Below are 15,887 nucleotides of genomic sequence, written 5' to 3'. Positions count from 1 at the left end.
AGAACAGACATTTCTCCAGAATTTGTGTGTTTTTTTTTTCTTTTAAACATTATTACTATTTTTTAAGATTTATTTATTTATACAAGCACTGGGTACAGCAGAAGCGGGGGAGGGTGAGAGAACCCACCAGAGCCAGAGCGGGGAGCAGAGCAGGCAGAAGGACCTAAGGACACTGCTGAGGGGAGCAGCGGGCGGCAGGAGAGGTCTGTGCACCATCCATGGTGGGACCCTTCTCCGGAGGCCGGGGAGCAGCCGGGGATTGAACCGGTGCTGCAGAGGCTGCTGGCAGCTTCGCAACTCAGCGCTCAACTGCTGCACCACAGGGGAGGCCCTCAGTGTTCTTTTTTTTTTTTTTTTTTTTTTTTAGAGAGGCATGTTTTTTTTTGTTTGTTTTTTTGTTTGTTTGTTTATACATGCACTGGGTACAGTCAGAAGCGCGGGAGGGTGAGAGAATTCACCAGAGCCAGAGCGGGGAGCAGAGCAGGCAGAAGGACCGAAGCACACTGCTGAGGGGAGCAGCGGGCGGCAGGAGAGGTCTGCGCGCCATGTGGGACCCTCCTCCAGTGGCCGGGGAGCAGCCGGGGATCGAACCGGCGCTGCAGAGGCCGCGGGCAGCTTCGCAACCCAGCGCTCAACCGCTGCGCCACCAGGGAGGCCCTCAGTGTTCTTTTTTAACCAAAGATTCTTTTAAGGTTTTTGTTTTGTTTTGTTGAAGTCCATGTGAAAAGTTTTTTCTCAAACTGCATCTTCTTTCTCTTGCAGTTCCTTTCCCAACCTGTTCAGAATAGTAGTTCCCGTTTGGAAATGTGTAAGGGTCAGAGCGTGGATTTTACCTTTTCCAAATAAACACCATTTCCATGGCTCATCTCTGCCTTTGGTGTCTCTATTCACTTAAATCTCACCCCCTCTTCAGGAATTACCTTAATTTATTAAGAATTGTTCACTGCAGTCAGCTGGGCCATGTAATGAGCTCTAGGCAGCTGAGTGTGTGTTGGGCCTTTCATTTGTTCACCACGCAACAGGACCTTGGGCCAAGCTGTAAGATGCAGGAATTGCAAGATTGCCCTTGTGACTCGGTCAGAAAATGCTAGAGGAAGCAAGCGGACACGCACATAGGTGCATGGTGATCTCTGGGTCCCTGAGGAGAAGGCTGTAGAGGACATGGCACAGTGGAAGTTTTGCTCCAGGCATTGCCTGTATCAGTGTTAACCTTTGAGTATTAATTACCTTGTGTTATGGAAGAGAATGTCCTGGTTCTTAGGAGACAGATACTGAGGAATGTTAGCATAACGAATCCATAGAATAGGAAAGTAATTCTGGCAAAACAGTAAAGTTCACGATCTCAGCGAAAGGCATGGACAGATGATTGGAAAGCAGGACGTGGCGCGCCATAGTAAAGGCTTGAGAGGCCAGGGGTGTGCCGGCAGGAAGCCCACTGGGAGGGCGTGGTCAGCAGCTTTCAGAGGGAACCTTGGAGGCTGGATCTTAGATCAAAGAATGAGTAAGAAAGAAACATGCACCACAGCCTGGAGCTGGAAAGGTCTCTAAGGTGTGACAGATTTGTAGGTAATTTTTTTCAGTTTGTCTCCCCACCCTGCCCGCCTTCCCCTTTACCACGTGTGGCCAGTTAATAGGGTGTCTCTGGTTTCTTCCGCCCAGGGTCCTTGACAAGAGTAATGGGAATTTGTGGGAGGGGGGAAAGGAGATGTCTCTCTGGTCTTCGAAATCCGCTGGATGGATTGCTTGCTTGTCTGAGAAAGGGGACGCACCCTCAGAGGCTGGGGTCTCGGTGGGGGAGGGGCCCTCAGGTGTAGCAGCACCGCCTGGGCAGCTCACTCTCCAGCCTGCTCATCCTTTACCCTCCTAAGGTCACGTGCCAGGGAAAGGGCATTTTGAGGGCACCGCTCTTTGTAATTTTACCTGTGACAGCCCCCAAAAGTTACATAACTGGACCCCAAGACACGCATGGCTCCCGCTCTCCCCTAATCCTGTTCCCGTGGGAGCCTCTGTCCCAGCTATTCCCATCCTGGTTCAAAAGATCAGCGGCTCTGGCTGCCCACGGGCTGCATTCTTGCCCATGAGCTCATTGTTTTGGCTTCTCTGTATAAATCCACGGCGGTGCCAGAGGCCCGAGCAGGCTGGAGCTGCATTCCATTCAGAACTTCACCCTCCCCCACTTGGCTGCTTCCCACCCTCCCGCAGTCACATGTGTTTATTCAAGTGAGCTGGGACAAGGTGTGCTGGGAGAGCGCCAAGGAAACAGGACTAGAACGTTTAACTGTTGGGGTTCATTGTGAATTAGATGAGTTTCCCACTTTAAGAAACACCTTTAACAAGAGGCCTGGCCCCCCTAGAAAAAGTGAGCTTTCTTGTCTAATAGCTGGCTTTGAATATCCCTCGCCTCCCTGACCCGCAAGCCACGACTCTAGGTGTTCAGGTGTGAAGGGGGAGTAGTTTCCCCTGGAAACGTGGCTTTGTGCATTTTACCCCTGGGCACCTGCCCCATCTTTCATGTATGTTCTCCTCCGCTGACACTTCCTTTCCTGAGGTGCCTGGACGAGCTCCCCACCCATCTCTGGCTTCCATGGAAATGGAGGGGCGGGGTGTGGACGAGACAGCTGGGCTCCTGGAGCAAGCAGCTGTCTGGTGTCACTGCTTTGTTACTGAAATTTCCTGAGAGGATAGTTTGTTTATTTCCTTAGGCCCTGTGAGCCCAGCTCTGAGGCAGGCCAGGGGAGCCCACCTCTGGAAGGGCTTTTCTCCTACTTTGCGAAGTTTGAGGTTGATAAAATTGGCTGAAGCGGAACACTCCCAACCCTCCCTCATTTAAAAAACTGCAGATTGAGGTTGTGGGAGGTGACGTTATTTTCATTTCTCAGAAACCCTCTTGAGGCAAAGTAGAGAAACAGAAAGAAGGAAACAAGTTGGTGTCGAAAGAGGTTTTGTCTCTGTGTTTTGAAATGAGGTGACTTGTTTTCTTCTTTGAGGAACAACCAACCCCTTTTCTCAAAGTTGGGGTGAGGCCCAAGCAGGACAGAGATGTGTGTACCTTTCCCCAGCCCTGGGAGCCGTGAAAGCTGCAGGGATGCCACTGGGGTAAAGGAAACATCTAATGCAGAATGAGCTCTGGTAGGTAACCCAGATGGCATTTCAGAAAGAGGGCATCGCTTTTAAGTGCAGAGCATAAAGCACAGAACTTTAGTGATAAAGTTTTTCACCAGGAAAACCCCTCATTCAACTAGTAATACATAAGCCTTTGTTTACATGACAACATACCTTGGAGATCACACATTTATTTCCTTGGACTAAAATACTGAATACATTTGATGGGCCTCCCTGGTGGCCTAGGCACTGAGTCTCAGGGCTATCACTGCTGCCTGGGTTTGATCCCGGGCTAGGGAGCTACCCACATGGTGCGGCAGACCTCTCCTGTCTGCCCGCTGCTCCCCTTGCCAGTGTGTTTTGGTGGATCTGCCTGTTCTGCCCCCACTGTCTCTGGTGAATCTTCTCACTCCCCGCCCCCATCTCTGGTCCGCACTCCAATTCTATGCATAAATCTTTTTTAAAAACCCAAAATAGTGAATACATTTGAAAAGAGTTTTAAGTCCTTGAAATTTTGGGTCAAAAAAATAATAATTACCCAAAATGCTGAAAGTAGTGAATGACATTTGAAAATAACAAAAACTCTTCGAGCCATCCAAGTTCTGGATCACTCTGGGATTTTTGAGGAAATTGATAATCAGGTAAGGTGCCCTGTGGGGCTGGAGGTGAGTACTAGAACCAAAGAATGGGGTAGAATTTCAAAAGTGAAAAAAAAGGAGCCGCAGTTTCAGGTTTAAATGTTCTCCCTTGTAAACTGGCTTCAGCCACTGTCTTCCTGGCTTACTGTGCGGAATTCAAGAGAACATGCGTGCAAGTGCCGTGAAGCTGTACAACTGAGGAATGTCAGGGACACCTCTAAGGGTTTCCTGTGGGCCATCTCTCAGCTCGATCCCCCAGGGAGAGGCCCCTGAGAATGGCATCAGAGACAGGATGTCGGATTGAAAGACTCTTCAGCTGTATTTCAAAGCCCAGAGGGCACACAAACTGGGCTTTCTGTGGCTGGGTGGGCAGAGCAGTCCAGCTGGATGGAAAAGTCTGGGGGAGGTCAGCGGACTGCCCCAGGACCCGCCCCCCCCCCCGCCCCGGAGCTAGGCATGGTTTCTGCATTTTTCAAAAGATCGAAAGAAACCACTTTGTGACACGTTAAAACGACAGGACATTAAAAGTTAAGTGGCATAAAGTTCAAGGGAACACAGGCGCCCTGTCGGCTCACGCCTGTCCAGGGCCGCCTTCCTGCCGCAACAGCAGCAGGTGCCTGCGGAGCCTGAATTACTCTCTGGTCCTTCCAAGAAGAGGGCTGCCCCCTCCTTGACTAGCACTGACAAGGGGCCTTAGTGATGCAAGAGGCTGGCAACCAGGAATCCGTGGTCAGGGGGAGGGAGGGGCGAGAGAAAGGGGCCTGGGAGCACACGCTGCCCCTCCCAGCCTCAGCCTGACGGACACCTGCAGTGCCCGTGGATTTGCATGTGGGCTGTGCGTTTACTCGTAGCCCCTGGTGACACGGCTCGGATCGCTCGGTTCTCCAGTGATAGCAACGTAAAAAAGGGGGGGGGGCAGGGCCTTTGCCACCCTGCTTTTTAAGCCCAGGCGGACCCCAGGGATGCAGTCTGTGCTTTCCCCCAGTTTCTTTTCCTCACGCAGAGTTCCGAAGAGCTGTCTTCAAAGAGACCCTGACGCTCAATTCAACGCCCACATCCTAGCCCCAGCCCGGGGACCTCCTGAGGCCCAGGCCACCCCTACGCCGCCGCCCAGCACCCCCTCTGGGGCTCCCCTGGATCTGACCGCCAGGCTCACGCGGACCTGGTCCTCAGTTTTGCACACCCCTTCCTCAAGTCCTCTACCTTCAGACCCGAGCTCCGGAGCCCCCTCCCTCTGAATCTCCCCGTCTGCTGTCAGCGTGAAGCAGACTCAAGCCCAGCTTGAGCTCTCTTGTTGACAGGCTGAGACTTCGGTACTTTCCTCAGATGTTTCCTGTGGAAGGTGCCTCCCTCCCTGCCCTTGAAAGCTGATGCCACTTCATCACCTGTAACAAATAGGCCCCCTGCCAACTATCTGAGGGGACCCCGGGGGGGGGGGGGGGGGAGAGTCCTGAGTCCTGACACACTCAGGACAGCCATGATCTCCCACGTTCCACGCCCTCTGGAAGGGTGTTCAGTTAAAAGTCTGTTTGCAAAACTGGGGAGAAGGGGAAAGCAAGAAATGAAAGAGGATCTGACTGGACAGAATCTGGAGGGAGCTTCTCCTTGCACTTTGTCCCCTCTTCCTTCATGGTCCTTCTGCCCGCGAGGTCCATCCAGGGTCCCCAACCACAGTTCTCTAGAGGTCCCCTGAGGGAAGGTGCTTGAGCCGGCACAGCCACACGCAGGCTCCCCAAGGCAGCATCTGGAGTGGAGGTGACCGCCTGGGTCTCCACAGGCCCACCCCTGCAGCTGCGAGCACCTGCTTACTGGGAGGCCCTGGGGTTGGGGAAGTCTAGGAGCTAAATTTAGTCTGAAGGTTACCGCTTAATAGGGTGGGTAATTGCTCTGGGGGCGCTGGGAGGGGGGAGGGGCGAGGAATTCTGACCCAGCTGCACTTGAGACCTCACGCGCACTCCCGAGACCTCACGCGCACTCCCAAGCACACGGATGCGGAGCCACAGCCCCCTCCCCCAGCCAGTACTGGAATGGGGAGCCCTGCGCATATCAAATTGTTTCTATCGCCAACCCACCCCCACCTCAGTTCATAGGGGTCCACGTCCTCCAGTCCTTCCCCCACCCCCCCACCCCCAGCCTGGGGGCCACACCACCTCTGCACCCAGCTTGGGGGCCTGCACCACCTCGCCCTGGCCTCGGGTTGCAGCTGCCTCTCTCCCAAGTCCCTGCAGGGGGTTTCAGAGGTCACGGAGGTGTCTGGCCACACGCTTGCTTTATCAGAGGGGCCCGGCACAGGGGTCCCTTAGGGTCCGGTTCCCCTTCCTGAAAACTTCCACACTGACCCCATCCTGACCTCCGTGGCCAGGGAAATGGGTCCAGAGGGGCTGCACTTAATCCTGGCCTGAACATGGGCGGGGGACGGGGCCAACCCGAGAGGGAAGCCCACACCCTGGAGCCGGCGGCTGGGGGCCGCGAGGGGGCCGCGGGCTCGCGGAAAGAGAAAGAGGTGCTGGAGCCGGGGGCTCCCTCCCAGGGCTGGGCCGCGTCCCCCACCTGTGATTGGCTCCCGGGCCCGGCCCGGCTCTAAACCTGCCCGGCAACAGCCGCGGGGCCCGGCGGGGAGGGACTGCAGGGAAGTCAGCTGAGCCGGCGCCGCCGCCCGCCCGCGGCTTCCAGGAATCGCTGGGAGGGCCCGGGCCGCCCTCCCGCCCCCCGCGCCGGCCTTCGGCCCCGTATCTCCCCGCTGACTCAGGGCCGCCTCCCGCCCACGCCTCTGCCCCCTGGCGGGCTCCGCGGGCCCCTGGCGCTGGGCGGACGCCGGCCGGGCTTCCTCACTCACGCCCCTTCCCTCGCGCTGGCTCGTCGGTTTCATTTTCCTTTCCCCCATCCCGCCGCTTCCCCCCTCATCCCGCCGCTTCCCCCCTCATCCCGCCGCTTCCCCCCCTCATCCCGCCGCTTCCCCCCCCTCACGCCCTCAAGATGGCCGCCAGGCCCCGGCGACGCGGCGGCAGGGGCAGCCCGGGGGCCGGCACGGGGTGGGCGGGCGTCGCGGGCGGCGGCACGAGTTCCCCCGCGGCGCAGGGCGCGGCCCCCGGCCTGAGGAGGGGCAGGGCGGGGGCGGGCGCCTCCAGGGGGCGTCCCGGCTCTGGGCCCGCGGGGTCTGGCTGCTGGAGCTCGGCCCAGGGCTCGGCCTCCGAGGGGCAGGGACACGGCCGCCCCCTCGCGCCGGCCGCGGCGGGCCAGTTACCTAGAGGTGCGCGGGCGGGCGGGCGGGAGGAGCCCGGCGTGAGGCAGCTCCGAGGAATGCGCCTTGGCAGGACACCCCGGCCCGCCCGGGCCCGCCCGGGCCCGGCTCGGCGGCCCGGCCCGGCGTCCCGAACCGGGCCCGGCCCGCCCCCCGCGCTTCCGCCGACGGCAGGCGCGGGGGTCGGGGGCCGCTGCCTCGGCGCGGTCCTGTGAGCGGCCGCGGCCCGCAGGTCGGCCCGGGAGGGGAGGACGGCCAGGCAGGGGCCGGGAGGAGGCCGAGCCGCCGGCCGCCCCGTCCCAAGTCGAGAGACGCCGCCGGCCGCCGGCGTGACAGATGCGGCCCGGCCGGCGCCCGCGGCCGCGAGGAGCGCTGACCCCTGGCGGCCGGGCCCGCCTGCAGCCCGCGCCGGCCCCCCGGCCCCCCCCCGGCCCCGCGCCGGCCTCGAGGCGCGGCCCCTGCCGCGCTGACCTCACGCGCTGGCTCCGGCGGCTGCACAAGGGCCCTTTGAGGACAAGGAAGAGCCTGTTTCTCATTTGTCGTCATCGGCTTTAATAAAAAATAAATTAGTTCTGGGGTGGGGAGGGCTTTAGAAGACGGGGCCGGGGCCGGGGGCCGGGGCGTCGCGCACGAGCAGTTTCCCCGCGCGCCGTCGCGGCTGCTCTGCGGAGGGGCGTCGAGTCCCCCTGGGGCCGGGGCCGCAGGGCTGGGCCGCCAGGTGCGAGGCCTCCCCGAGAACTGGGGCGCGGGAGACCCCGGGTGGCCCGAGCCCCGCGCAGCCTAGGGGCGTCTCCGGGCGAGAGGCCGCACCCCTCGCGCCCCCTTCTCCGGCCGCTCCTGTCTTTCTGAGGCGCGGCTCGCGGGCCCGCTCACACCCCGACTGCATTCCGGCCGCCCCTGGGGGACAGCCCCGGCCGGGCCAGGGCAGGCAGGGCAGCCGGGGTGCCGAGGAGCCGCTCCACGGGTGGCGGGGGCAAACCAGCAGTCGGGGCGGGCGCCTCAGGCGGGCTCGGGCGGGGGGCGCCGCAGCGCGTGCGCGCAGGAGCGGCAGCAGGCGGCCGTGTAGTAGGGGTACACGCAGAGCCGCGCCTGCACCACCAGGGGGCAGTGCGGGGAGTCGTCCTGGCACTGGTCGTCTGCGGGCAGAGCGCCGGTCACCGAGGTCACCCCGGGGGGGCGCGGCCCGCGCTCCCCGCCCCCCGCGCCCCGCCAAGCCCCCCCGGGGCGGGGCCCCACCTGGGCGCTGGTCGCACGGTTGGCTGTTGCAGGGCCGCTTCCGGGAGGGCCGCAGGTGGCCGGGGCAGCGGAGGCCGAGGGTCTGGTTGGCAGTCAGGCACTGGGCCTCCCTCGTCTGCACGCCCCCCTGGCAGGAGCGAGAGCACTGGGGAGACCCCAGTGTCGTGTCAGACCTTTGTGGCCCCAGGCTCCCCCTGACTCCCAGCCGCGCCCCTGGGAGGACGAGCTGGGGGCGGGGGGGGGGGCGGACCCTGAAATCCCAGCTGGGGGCCCAGCGGGCCTCAGGCGAGGCGGCTGGTGTCGAGCCCGCGGCCCTGCTGTGGGACACGGGGCGGGGGGAGGGGGCGGCCCAGGGAGAGGGAGCCCCCTTGGAAGCCGGGGCTCACCGGGCTCCAGGGTGTGGAAAACCAGCGGTCCTGGCAGCCCTGGCCCTGGCACGGCTGCAGCGCAGGGGGCCGGGGCAGGTGGGAGCAGTTGCGGGGGCGGTCACGTGGAACTCGGCCCCGAGTTTGGACACGCAGATGACGTCCCTGCGCTGGGTGCCCGCCCCGCACTCCGAGGAGCACTGCGGGAGGGAGGGGACAGGGTCACGCCCGCGCGCCCCCCGCCCCCCCCCGCGCGGCCCGGCTCACCTCCGCCCAGGGCCCGGTGTACCAGCGCCGGCTCGGCTCGCAGGGCCCCACGCTGCAGGCGCGCATGTCCGGGGGGCGGCTGCCCGGCGCGCAGCTCTGCTCGCTGGGCCCGGCCTCCTGCGCCTCCCCGCTGCCCAGGCAGACCACGGAGCGCCGCTGGATCCCCGTCCCGCACTCGGCCGAGCACTGTGGGGCGGCAGGGCGGCAGCTGAGGGGGGCTGTGGTGGCTGGGGAAGAGGAGGGGCGTGGGGTGCTCCCAGGACGGGCCTGCAGGTGAGGGAACCCCCTGCCCGGGTCCAAGACCTGCTATTGTTCTCAGCTCCATGCTGGGCATCAGCAGCATCGAGCGCGTAGTAGGCGCTTGCTCAACAAGCACTCACTGAGGCTGCTGGAAAGGCTCTGAGAGGTGTCCTGGGGGGGCACTAGGGGCAGGGCCTCCGCGAGAGGTGAGGGGCCCACCTTGGTGCTCCAGGCACTGTGGAACCAGGCCGTCGTGCAGGGCCCCATGTTGCAGGCCTCTCTGCTGGGGGGCCTGGGGGGCCCCGAGGCGCACTCCTGCTCGCTCACTTCCTCTCCGTTGCTTCCCACGCAGCGAACCTGGCGGCTCCTCTGGCCTCGGCCGCACCTCACGGAGCACTGAGGGATGGGGGACCCAGGGTCTGGGCTTGCCAGGTGACCCCCCCCAGCCTCGGGCTCTGCGGCTTTAGACTAGAATCTGCCGGTGACTCCAGCTCAGCAGGCTCTCGGCTTTGTGGGCGGAGGCGCAGGCTGAGCACCAGCTCTGGGCCCCCAAGACCCGCCTCAGGCTCTTACCTCACCCGGGAGCCCCCCCCCCCCCTATAACCAGCCTCTGCTGAGTGAAGAGCTGCGAAACCACTGCTCTGCCTTGCCGCACCCACTGCTCAGGGCCCCCCAGCCCCGGGGCCTCCCCCCAGGCCTGCTCACCTTGCTCCAGGGCGAGCGGACCTCCCAGTGGCCGCAGAGGCGCAGCTGGCAGGGCTGGGTGATGTTGGGCCGTGGGAGGTGCCCGCAGCGCTCGGGGGGCACCGAGGAACCACCGCCCCCAAACTCCTGCCGGCAGAGCAGCTGGCGGTGCTGGGTGCCGGGGCCGCAGGAGCGGCTGCACGACGTCCACTCGCCGGCCTCCCAGCTGTGGCGCGGGCGGGGAGAGGCACAGAGCAGATGTGCAGGCCGCGCGGGCAGGGGCGCCTGGGGGGGGCAGCCGGGGCGACCCCGCTCCCCGGGACGGGCCTTTCTCAGCAGACACGGTGTCCACGGCCGGCTGGCGCGCAGGCCCGGGAGCCCCGGCGGGCACTGAGGACGCCCGCCCCCCTGGGCCCTGGGTCTCCCTGCGGGACACTCACTATGGGGGACACGGGGGGCCATGGCAGGGCTCCGGGGAGACCGGGGGTCTGGTGGCCGCAGCGCAGCTACGTTCATCCAGTTCCTCTCCCGACTCGCGGGACGTGCAGAGGAAGATGGGGCGCCAGACACCTGAAGGGATGAGGGAAGCCGGGGCCCCCCCGGCATCCAGCGTCCGTGGGGCATCAGAGCTGAGGGGCGGCCCCCGGGGCTCAGGACAGCGCGTGCACCTCACCTTTCCCACAGGAGGCGGAGCACTCCGAGTGCCCCACTCGTTTCCAGTACCCAGCTGGAGAGCCCAGAGGTGTCCTGGGGCGCAGCAGGGCGGGCATCTGTGGGATCCGCACCTGACGGTGGAGGGCGCCTGGCGTCCTGGGGGGCCGGGGGCCGAAGCAGGTAGGGGCTCGACCCTCAAAATCTCTGTGCAGGAGCCAAGCACGCAGTGAGAGGCAGGCCCGGGGCCACCCTCCAGCCCCCTCTCCTGGCAGGGGGTCCGTCTCCTCACCCGGCTGGGGGTGGGGGGCGCGGGGCTCCGGGGTGGGGGCTCGAGCGTTGGGGGCGAGGAGATGACATACTGGTAAGAGACGCCTGGATTCTCCTCTTGAAAGATCATCTGGGGGGAAGGGCGGGGACGCGTGTTCAGGAGACGCAGAGGGGCTCGCCCCGGCCCCCGCCCCGGTGGTGCCCGCCCGCCGCCCGCCCGCTGCCCGCCGGGCTCACGTAGACGTCCACGGGCTGGGTGGTGGGGCCTTCTGCGGACAGCGTCTCCCCCGCGCCCTCTTCTCGAGGAGGCCGGTTGTACTGGAAGGTCGTGCCCCCGGCCGTGTAGGCCCCGGGGGGATCCACAGCCCAGTTTCCGTTGATGATGGACCGGCCCCCCGGGCCCCGGAGCGCTGCAGGGGGGAGACGAGGACAGGGGCCGGTCGCCGTGTCCCCCGCAGAGCCTGGCCCGCACGCTCAGCTCCCACGGGGGCCGGGCCGGGTGCCAGATGACGTCTGGGAGCAGAAGGAAGCCCCCCAATGCAGTGGGGCCCACGACTGGGGACGGGGTGCTCACCCAGGTAGTTGGAGCTGGGCCGGAGCTGGGCGATCTGCAGCCGGGAGGCTCCCGCGGGAATGAACAGGATCTTCTGATAGCCCAGGGGGCCCCCGCGGGCCGTGAGGTTCCCCGCGACCAGGCGACAGGTAGAGCCATCGCCCCCGCAGACGCCGCAGCCGTCTGGACGCCGGCCGGAGCCCAGGATCCCATCGCAGCCGGGGCTCTGGGGAGCGGGCCGAGGAGGGGCACGGGCTGCAGCCTGGCCCCGCCGCCCCACGGCTCACCCCCCACCCCGTGAGATGCACTTGGGCCGGGGGGCTGCGGTGCCTTCCCGCCTGCCGCTGTGCGGACCCCGTTCCCGCCGGCCCCTGGCGTCCGCCTTGCAGCGGCGAACTGAGCGGCGTCTGCCACGTCCTCGTGCGCCCCCCCCCACCCCCCCCCCGCGCCTCACCAGGCAGCGCCCCGCCACGCAGATGTCGAGGGCTCCGGGCTGACACAGGGTCCCGTCCTGCACCTTCTCGGTGTGACGCACGTAGAAGCGGAAGCCCCGGGGGCGGCAGTTCAGCTCGCAGCGTTGGGAGCCCTGGACTGAGGCAGGGCAGAGGGTGGGGAGCTGGGGCCCCTGGCGCGGGGGAGCTGCGGAAACCCGCAGGCCCCAACAGCCGCGGGGGGCACCCCAGGGCTGCCTGGGTGGCCGTGCCTTGAAAGGCTGGGGCGGGGCCCACAGAGGCTGGGTCGGGGCAGTTGGGGTGTCGAGGCCCCGGCCGTGCTGGCTCAGGGCTCGCGGGGCCCGTCTTGGCGTCACGTGGACACAGGCTGGCCAGCGGGTGGCACCGGGGAGCACGTGGCATGCCCACCCTGCGTCCGCACGGGCGGGACCCCTCAGCTCTGCACCCCGGCTCCGGTGGATTCCCTGGGGAAGTGTCCGGGTCCCCCTCCGTCGGCAGCAGGGCCTGTCCGCACCCCTCGCCTCCCGCTGGGGCCAGCCCCTCACCCCAGCCCGGGGAAGGAAGAGGGAAGACGGGCCGAGGAGGAGGAGGAGGAGGAGGAGGAGGAGGAGGAGGAGGAGGAGGAAAGCTTTCGGGGTGGGGAGCACAGGCCTGTCTCCCCCGCGCCCCGCGCAGCGCCCCAGGCAGCGCGGCAGTCACCTTCCGTGAAGGGCTCCCACTGGTACAGGCGGCCCATGAACTCCTGCGCGTCGAAGGCGGCACACTGCAGGGCCCGCGGGTCCGGCTGCTCGGGGGGCAGGGCTGCGGGGGGACCCGGGATCAGCGCAGGGGCAGGGCTGGATCTGGGGGGCAGCTCCCTCTAGGGAAGGTGCAGAGCCGGCCCCCGCGGGTCCAGAGCTGCGAGCGGCACCGGCCCAAGGCCGGGCCAGCGGGCCCGGGGGGCGGCCGGCCGGGGACTCACCGCCTGGCTGCAGGCTCTGAGCTGCTCGCTCTCCCCGGGACACTTCGGGACGGGGCTGCTGGGAGCAAAGAGGCTCCAGCGGGGGCTGGCGTGGGGCCGGTGCTGAGCAGGGGCAGCCAGCCGTCCGCGTGGCGAGGGGCGGCCTGCGCGAGGGGCCTGTGCCGACCGCCCCCGGGTCTCCGGTGCACCCAGTGCTGCTGGCCGTGGCCCCGAGGGGCAGAGAGGGCGGGACTAGGGTGTCTCTCTGCCCCCCAGGGACTGGCCCGACCCTGGGAACTGGGTGTTCTTGGCGGAAGGGGCACGTGGAAGGAGCTATTTTTCCCTGGGGGGAGCGTGGACCCGGGGGTGGCCGTGCCTGAGGCCTGGGCACCGGAGTGGGCTCTGGTGGGGCAGGCCTGCTTCTGGAGGGCACCTCTGTCTGGGCAGCTTTGGGACTTGGAGGTTCTGCTGGGGGAGGCGGGGTGTGGGCAGACAATTCTAGAGGAGGGAGCGGAGCCTGAGGGGTTTGGTTTGTGGGGGCCGGCTCTGCCCCCGGAGTCAGGGATGGAGGGGCTGGGGGCTGGGAGAGCTCGGAGCTGGGCGGCCTCGGGGGGTGCCTCCGGTTCCGGTGGAGTGGCAGGGCGAAGGGCACGCGCCCGTAACCAAACATCCCTGGCTTGATGGGGTCGCGGAGCCGGGACCTGAGAGGTGTTGAGAAGAGATGGGGGTCACAGCTCCGACCACTTCTCACCCACCTCCCCAGCCGTCCCGGACTTCCAGCGCCAAGAAAAGCCCCCGAAGCCTCGCATCCTGGTCCCCACCTCGCTTCACCCCAAGCCCACCCTCCCTCAGAGCCAAGCCCCTCACCGCCTGGCTCCTGGACTCTCCTGGGTCTCCTCTCTCCCCAGTTGGGGGGCTGGACCTTGAAGTGGGCCACCTCTCCCCCGAGGACGTGGTCTGTACAGGGAGAGGCCTTCTCGGGAGGCCTGGGGCCTAGGGCCCTGCCCCCTGGGGAGCGGGGCGTCTGGGTGTCTTGGGGGCCGGGGAGGGAGAGGCAGGCCCTGGTGGAGCTGAGCTGCAGGGAGCTGACAAGTCCGGCTCCTGAGCTGCACCCCCACCCCGCAGGGCTGGGAACAAGAGGCCCACTGGTCCCAAGAGCCCCAGGTGCCCTCAGGGCCCTGCCCCTCCTCGGGGGGTGTCTCCAGGGAGTGTCCAGGTGACACCTGTCAGGTAAAAAAGTCAGACAAAATTGGGAAGAGTTTCCGGGGAGCTGTAGAGACTGTGCAGCCCAGAGCTGGGGCCAAGGCCGCATGCGCTGGCAGAGGGGGGACTTGGGTTCGGCAGGGACTGAGGGAGCTGGTCTGGAAAAGGGGGACGGGCGAGGGCACAGGTGAAAGGGCCCAGGCCTCTCCTCCCCCGCTCACCTCCTGATCCAGGCAGAGCTGAGGGAAGGACAGAAACAGCATCAGACACAGCTGGGGCCTGCAAACCCAAGGTGGCGGGATGTCTGCTGGGAGCCGGGGTGTCGTGACATGACCGCCCCCCCCAGGCTCCCCACATCCTGAGGCGACTTCTCAGAAAGCAGAAGTTCCTCGCTGCGTCCCCAGCCTCTCAGGGATGTCCCTTCTCTTGCCCCCTCTTACCTGCCCGCCCTCTTCTCCATTGCTCCCCGGTGGCGGCGGCCAGGAGAGGGGACCGCGGGCGGCAGGCTACTCGGGCCCCCGGGCCCTCTGCGCGCAGGGATGGAAGCCGACGGTCGCCCTCCGGGCTCCAGAAGCTGGGGGCTGGGAAGGAGCACCCCGCGGAAGGGCGTCTCAGAGTGCGGGTGCGGTGGGGAAGGGCAGCCCACAGGGCTGGGATGCTCCGAGCAGGGGAGGCGGGAGGGGGCCCCTGGGGCTCGGGCTGGGGCGGTGTCACCGCGGGCCCTGGGGCCGTCCCTGCTCCTTCCCAGGCCCCCCCGGGGCCGTCTGGCGGCCAGCGCTGCCTCATTCTAAGACGGTTTCCACCCGGCCACCCCTCAGCCCTCCCGGGGAGCTGCCGCCCGCTGGGGTCCCCGCACGTTGGGGAGGGGAGCGGTGAGGAGATGCCAGGCCCTCCTGCGAGGCGCTGACAAGGAGTCCCGCGGGCCTGCCCTGCCCTCCCTGCCTCCCAGAGGTTCCTTCCCTCAGCGGCGCTCCCTCTGGGCCCCCTGCCCGCCTCCAGCCGCCTCCGGCCGGCCGGGAAGAGCTCGGTGGGCCCTGCTCTGGCAGCAGGTGGTTCCCTCCTGGGGGCTGACTCCCTCTAGGGCCGGGGTGAGGCACTGGCTCGCTGGGGGCTTATTTTGGGGGCAACTGAGGGACTGGGGGGGCCTGGAAGGGAGATGGAGGGAGGGCTGCCGCTGCGCCCGTCCAGGCCCGCCCGCCCGGGACTCGTGGGCCGGGGGCTGGGAACCTCCCCCTGGCCTCCAGGCGGGACGCGCCCCACTGCCCTTGTGCCCCCAGCCCCTCCTGCTCCTGCGGCCCTGCCTGCTCCCACTCCTCACCCTGCTCCGCCTTCTGCTTTCCAGGGGAAAAAAAATGTTTCTGTTGGATCCGAAAGGCACAGGGGAAGGGATCCAAGGAGCCGGTGCCAGGTGGGCCAGCTGGGGGCAGCGGGAATGTGGCCGGGGCGGTGACACTCACCTCGCCCCCTTCCCCGAGACCCCAGGACCCAGGGACTTGAAGGGAGGCCGCAGAGATGAGCCTGAGCCCCAAAGGGTGGGAAGGGGCGGCCGCGCCGGCCCGGGCTGAGGTCAGCCACTCCACCCTGACGGTGGTGGGGGGGGGCGAGGGCTCCAGTGGCCGGCGTTCCGCCACCCAAAGGGCTCGCCCTGCCTGATGCTGCTGCTGGAGGTTGAAGGACGGACAGACGGGGGGAGGTCACTGCCCTTCCCTGCCGCGGGTCCCCTCCGCCCCGTCTGCCTGCGCTTCCCTCCGCTGCCTGGCCCTGTCTCCTGTCCCTCCGGGGCTGCCCGGTACACATAATCCCACACTGCCCGGGCTCTGGCTCTGGCAGTTCCCTGGAGAAGGGGGTGGGGGGAGGGGGTGACGTGAGCTCCTGGGGCCCCAGCCAGGCCTGGCTCCCTTGCTGGAAAAGTCCCACCCTGTCCCCCTGCACAGCCGGGCTGGGGGCCGACACCCCCTCCACCGTGGAAACAGACACGCATCTGTGCTTTTTACCCCTTCTCGTGCCCCTCTCACGGGTGTCCGAGTGCCCGGGGTGCGCAGAGG

The 15,887-nt window shown here is 65.9% G+C and overlaps 1 protein-coding gene across 1 annotated transcript; it reads right to left on the bottom strand.

Annotated features, from left to right (window-relative positions):
• Positions 1–7,980: 7,980 nt before the first annotated feature.
• ADAMTSL4 (ADAMTS like 4) lies at positions 7,981–14,352 on the bottom strand. Its single transcript, XM_037500485.2, is given in 22 exon segments — positions 7,981–8,117; positions 8,218–8,362; positions 8,604–8,695; positions 8,698–8,782; positions 8,850–9,035; positions 9,309–9,485; positions 9,795–9,999; positions 10,214–10,343; positions 10,447–10,599; positions 10,602–10,631; positions 10,717–10,755; positions 10,758–10,824; positions 10,932–11,104; positions 11,269–11,473; positions 11,702–11,838; positions 12,399–12,500; positions 12,657–12,758; positions 12,761–13,030; positions 13,033–13,340; positions 13,507–13,862; positions 14,064–14,121; positions 14,283–14,352. Coding segments are annotated over 22 exon segments (3,177 nt in total). The 5' UTR covers positions 14,303–14,352.
• Positions 14,353–15,887: the final 1,535 nt, after the last annotated feature.

This window comes from Talpa occidentalis, unplaced genomic scaffold (genome assembly GCF_014898055.3).
Source record: "Talpa occidentalis isolate TD23 unplaced genomic scaffold, MPIMG_talOcc4v2.1 talOcc4.9, whole genome shotgun sequence".
NCBI lineage: Eukaryota > Metazoa > Chordata > Mammalia > Eulipotyphla > Talpidae > Talpa > Talpa occidentalis.
The sequence above is the reverse complement of the archived record's forward strand: the minus strand, read 5'-3'. Positions and strand labels throughout refer to the sequence as shown.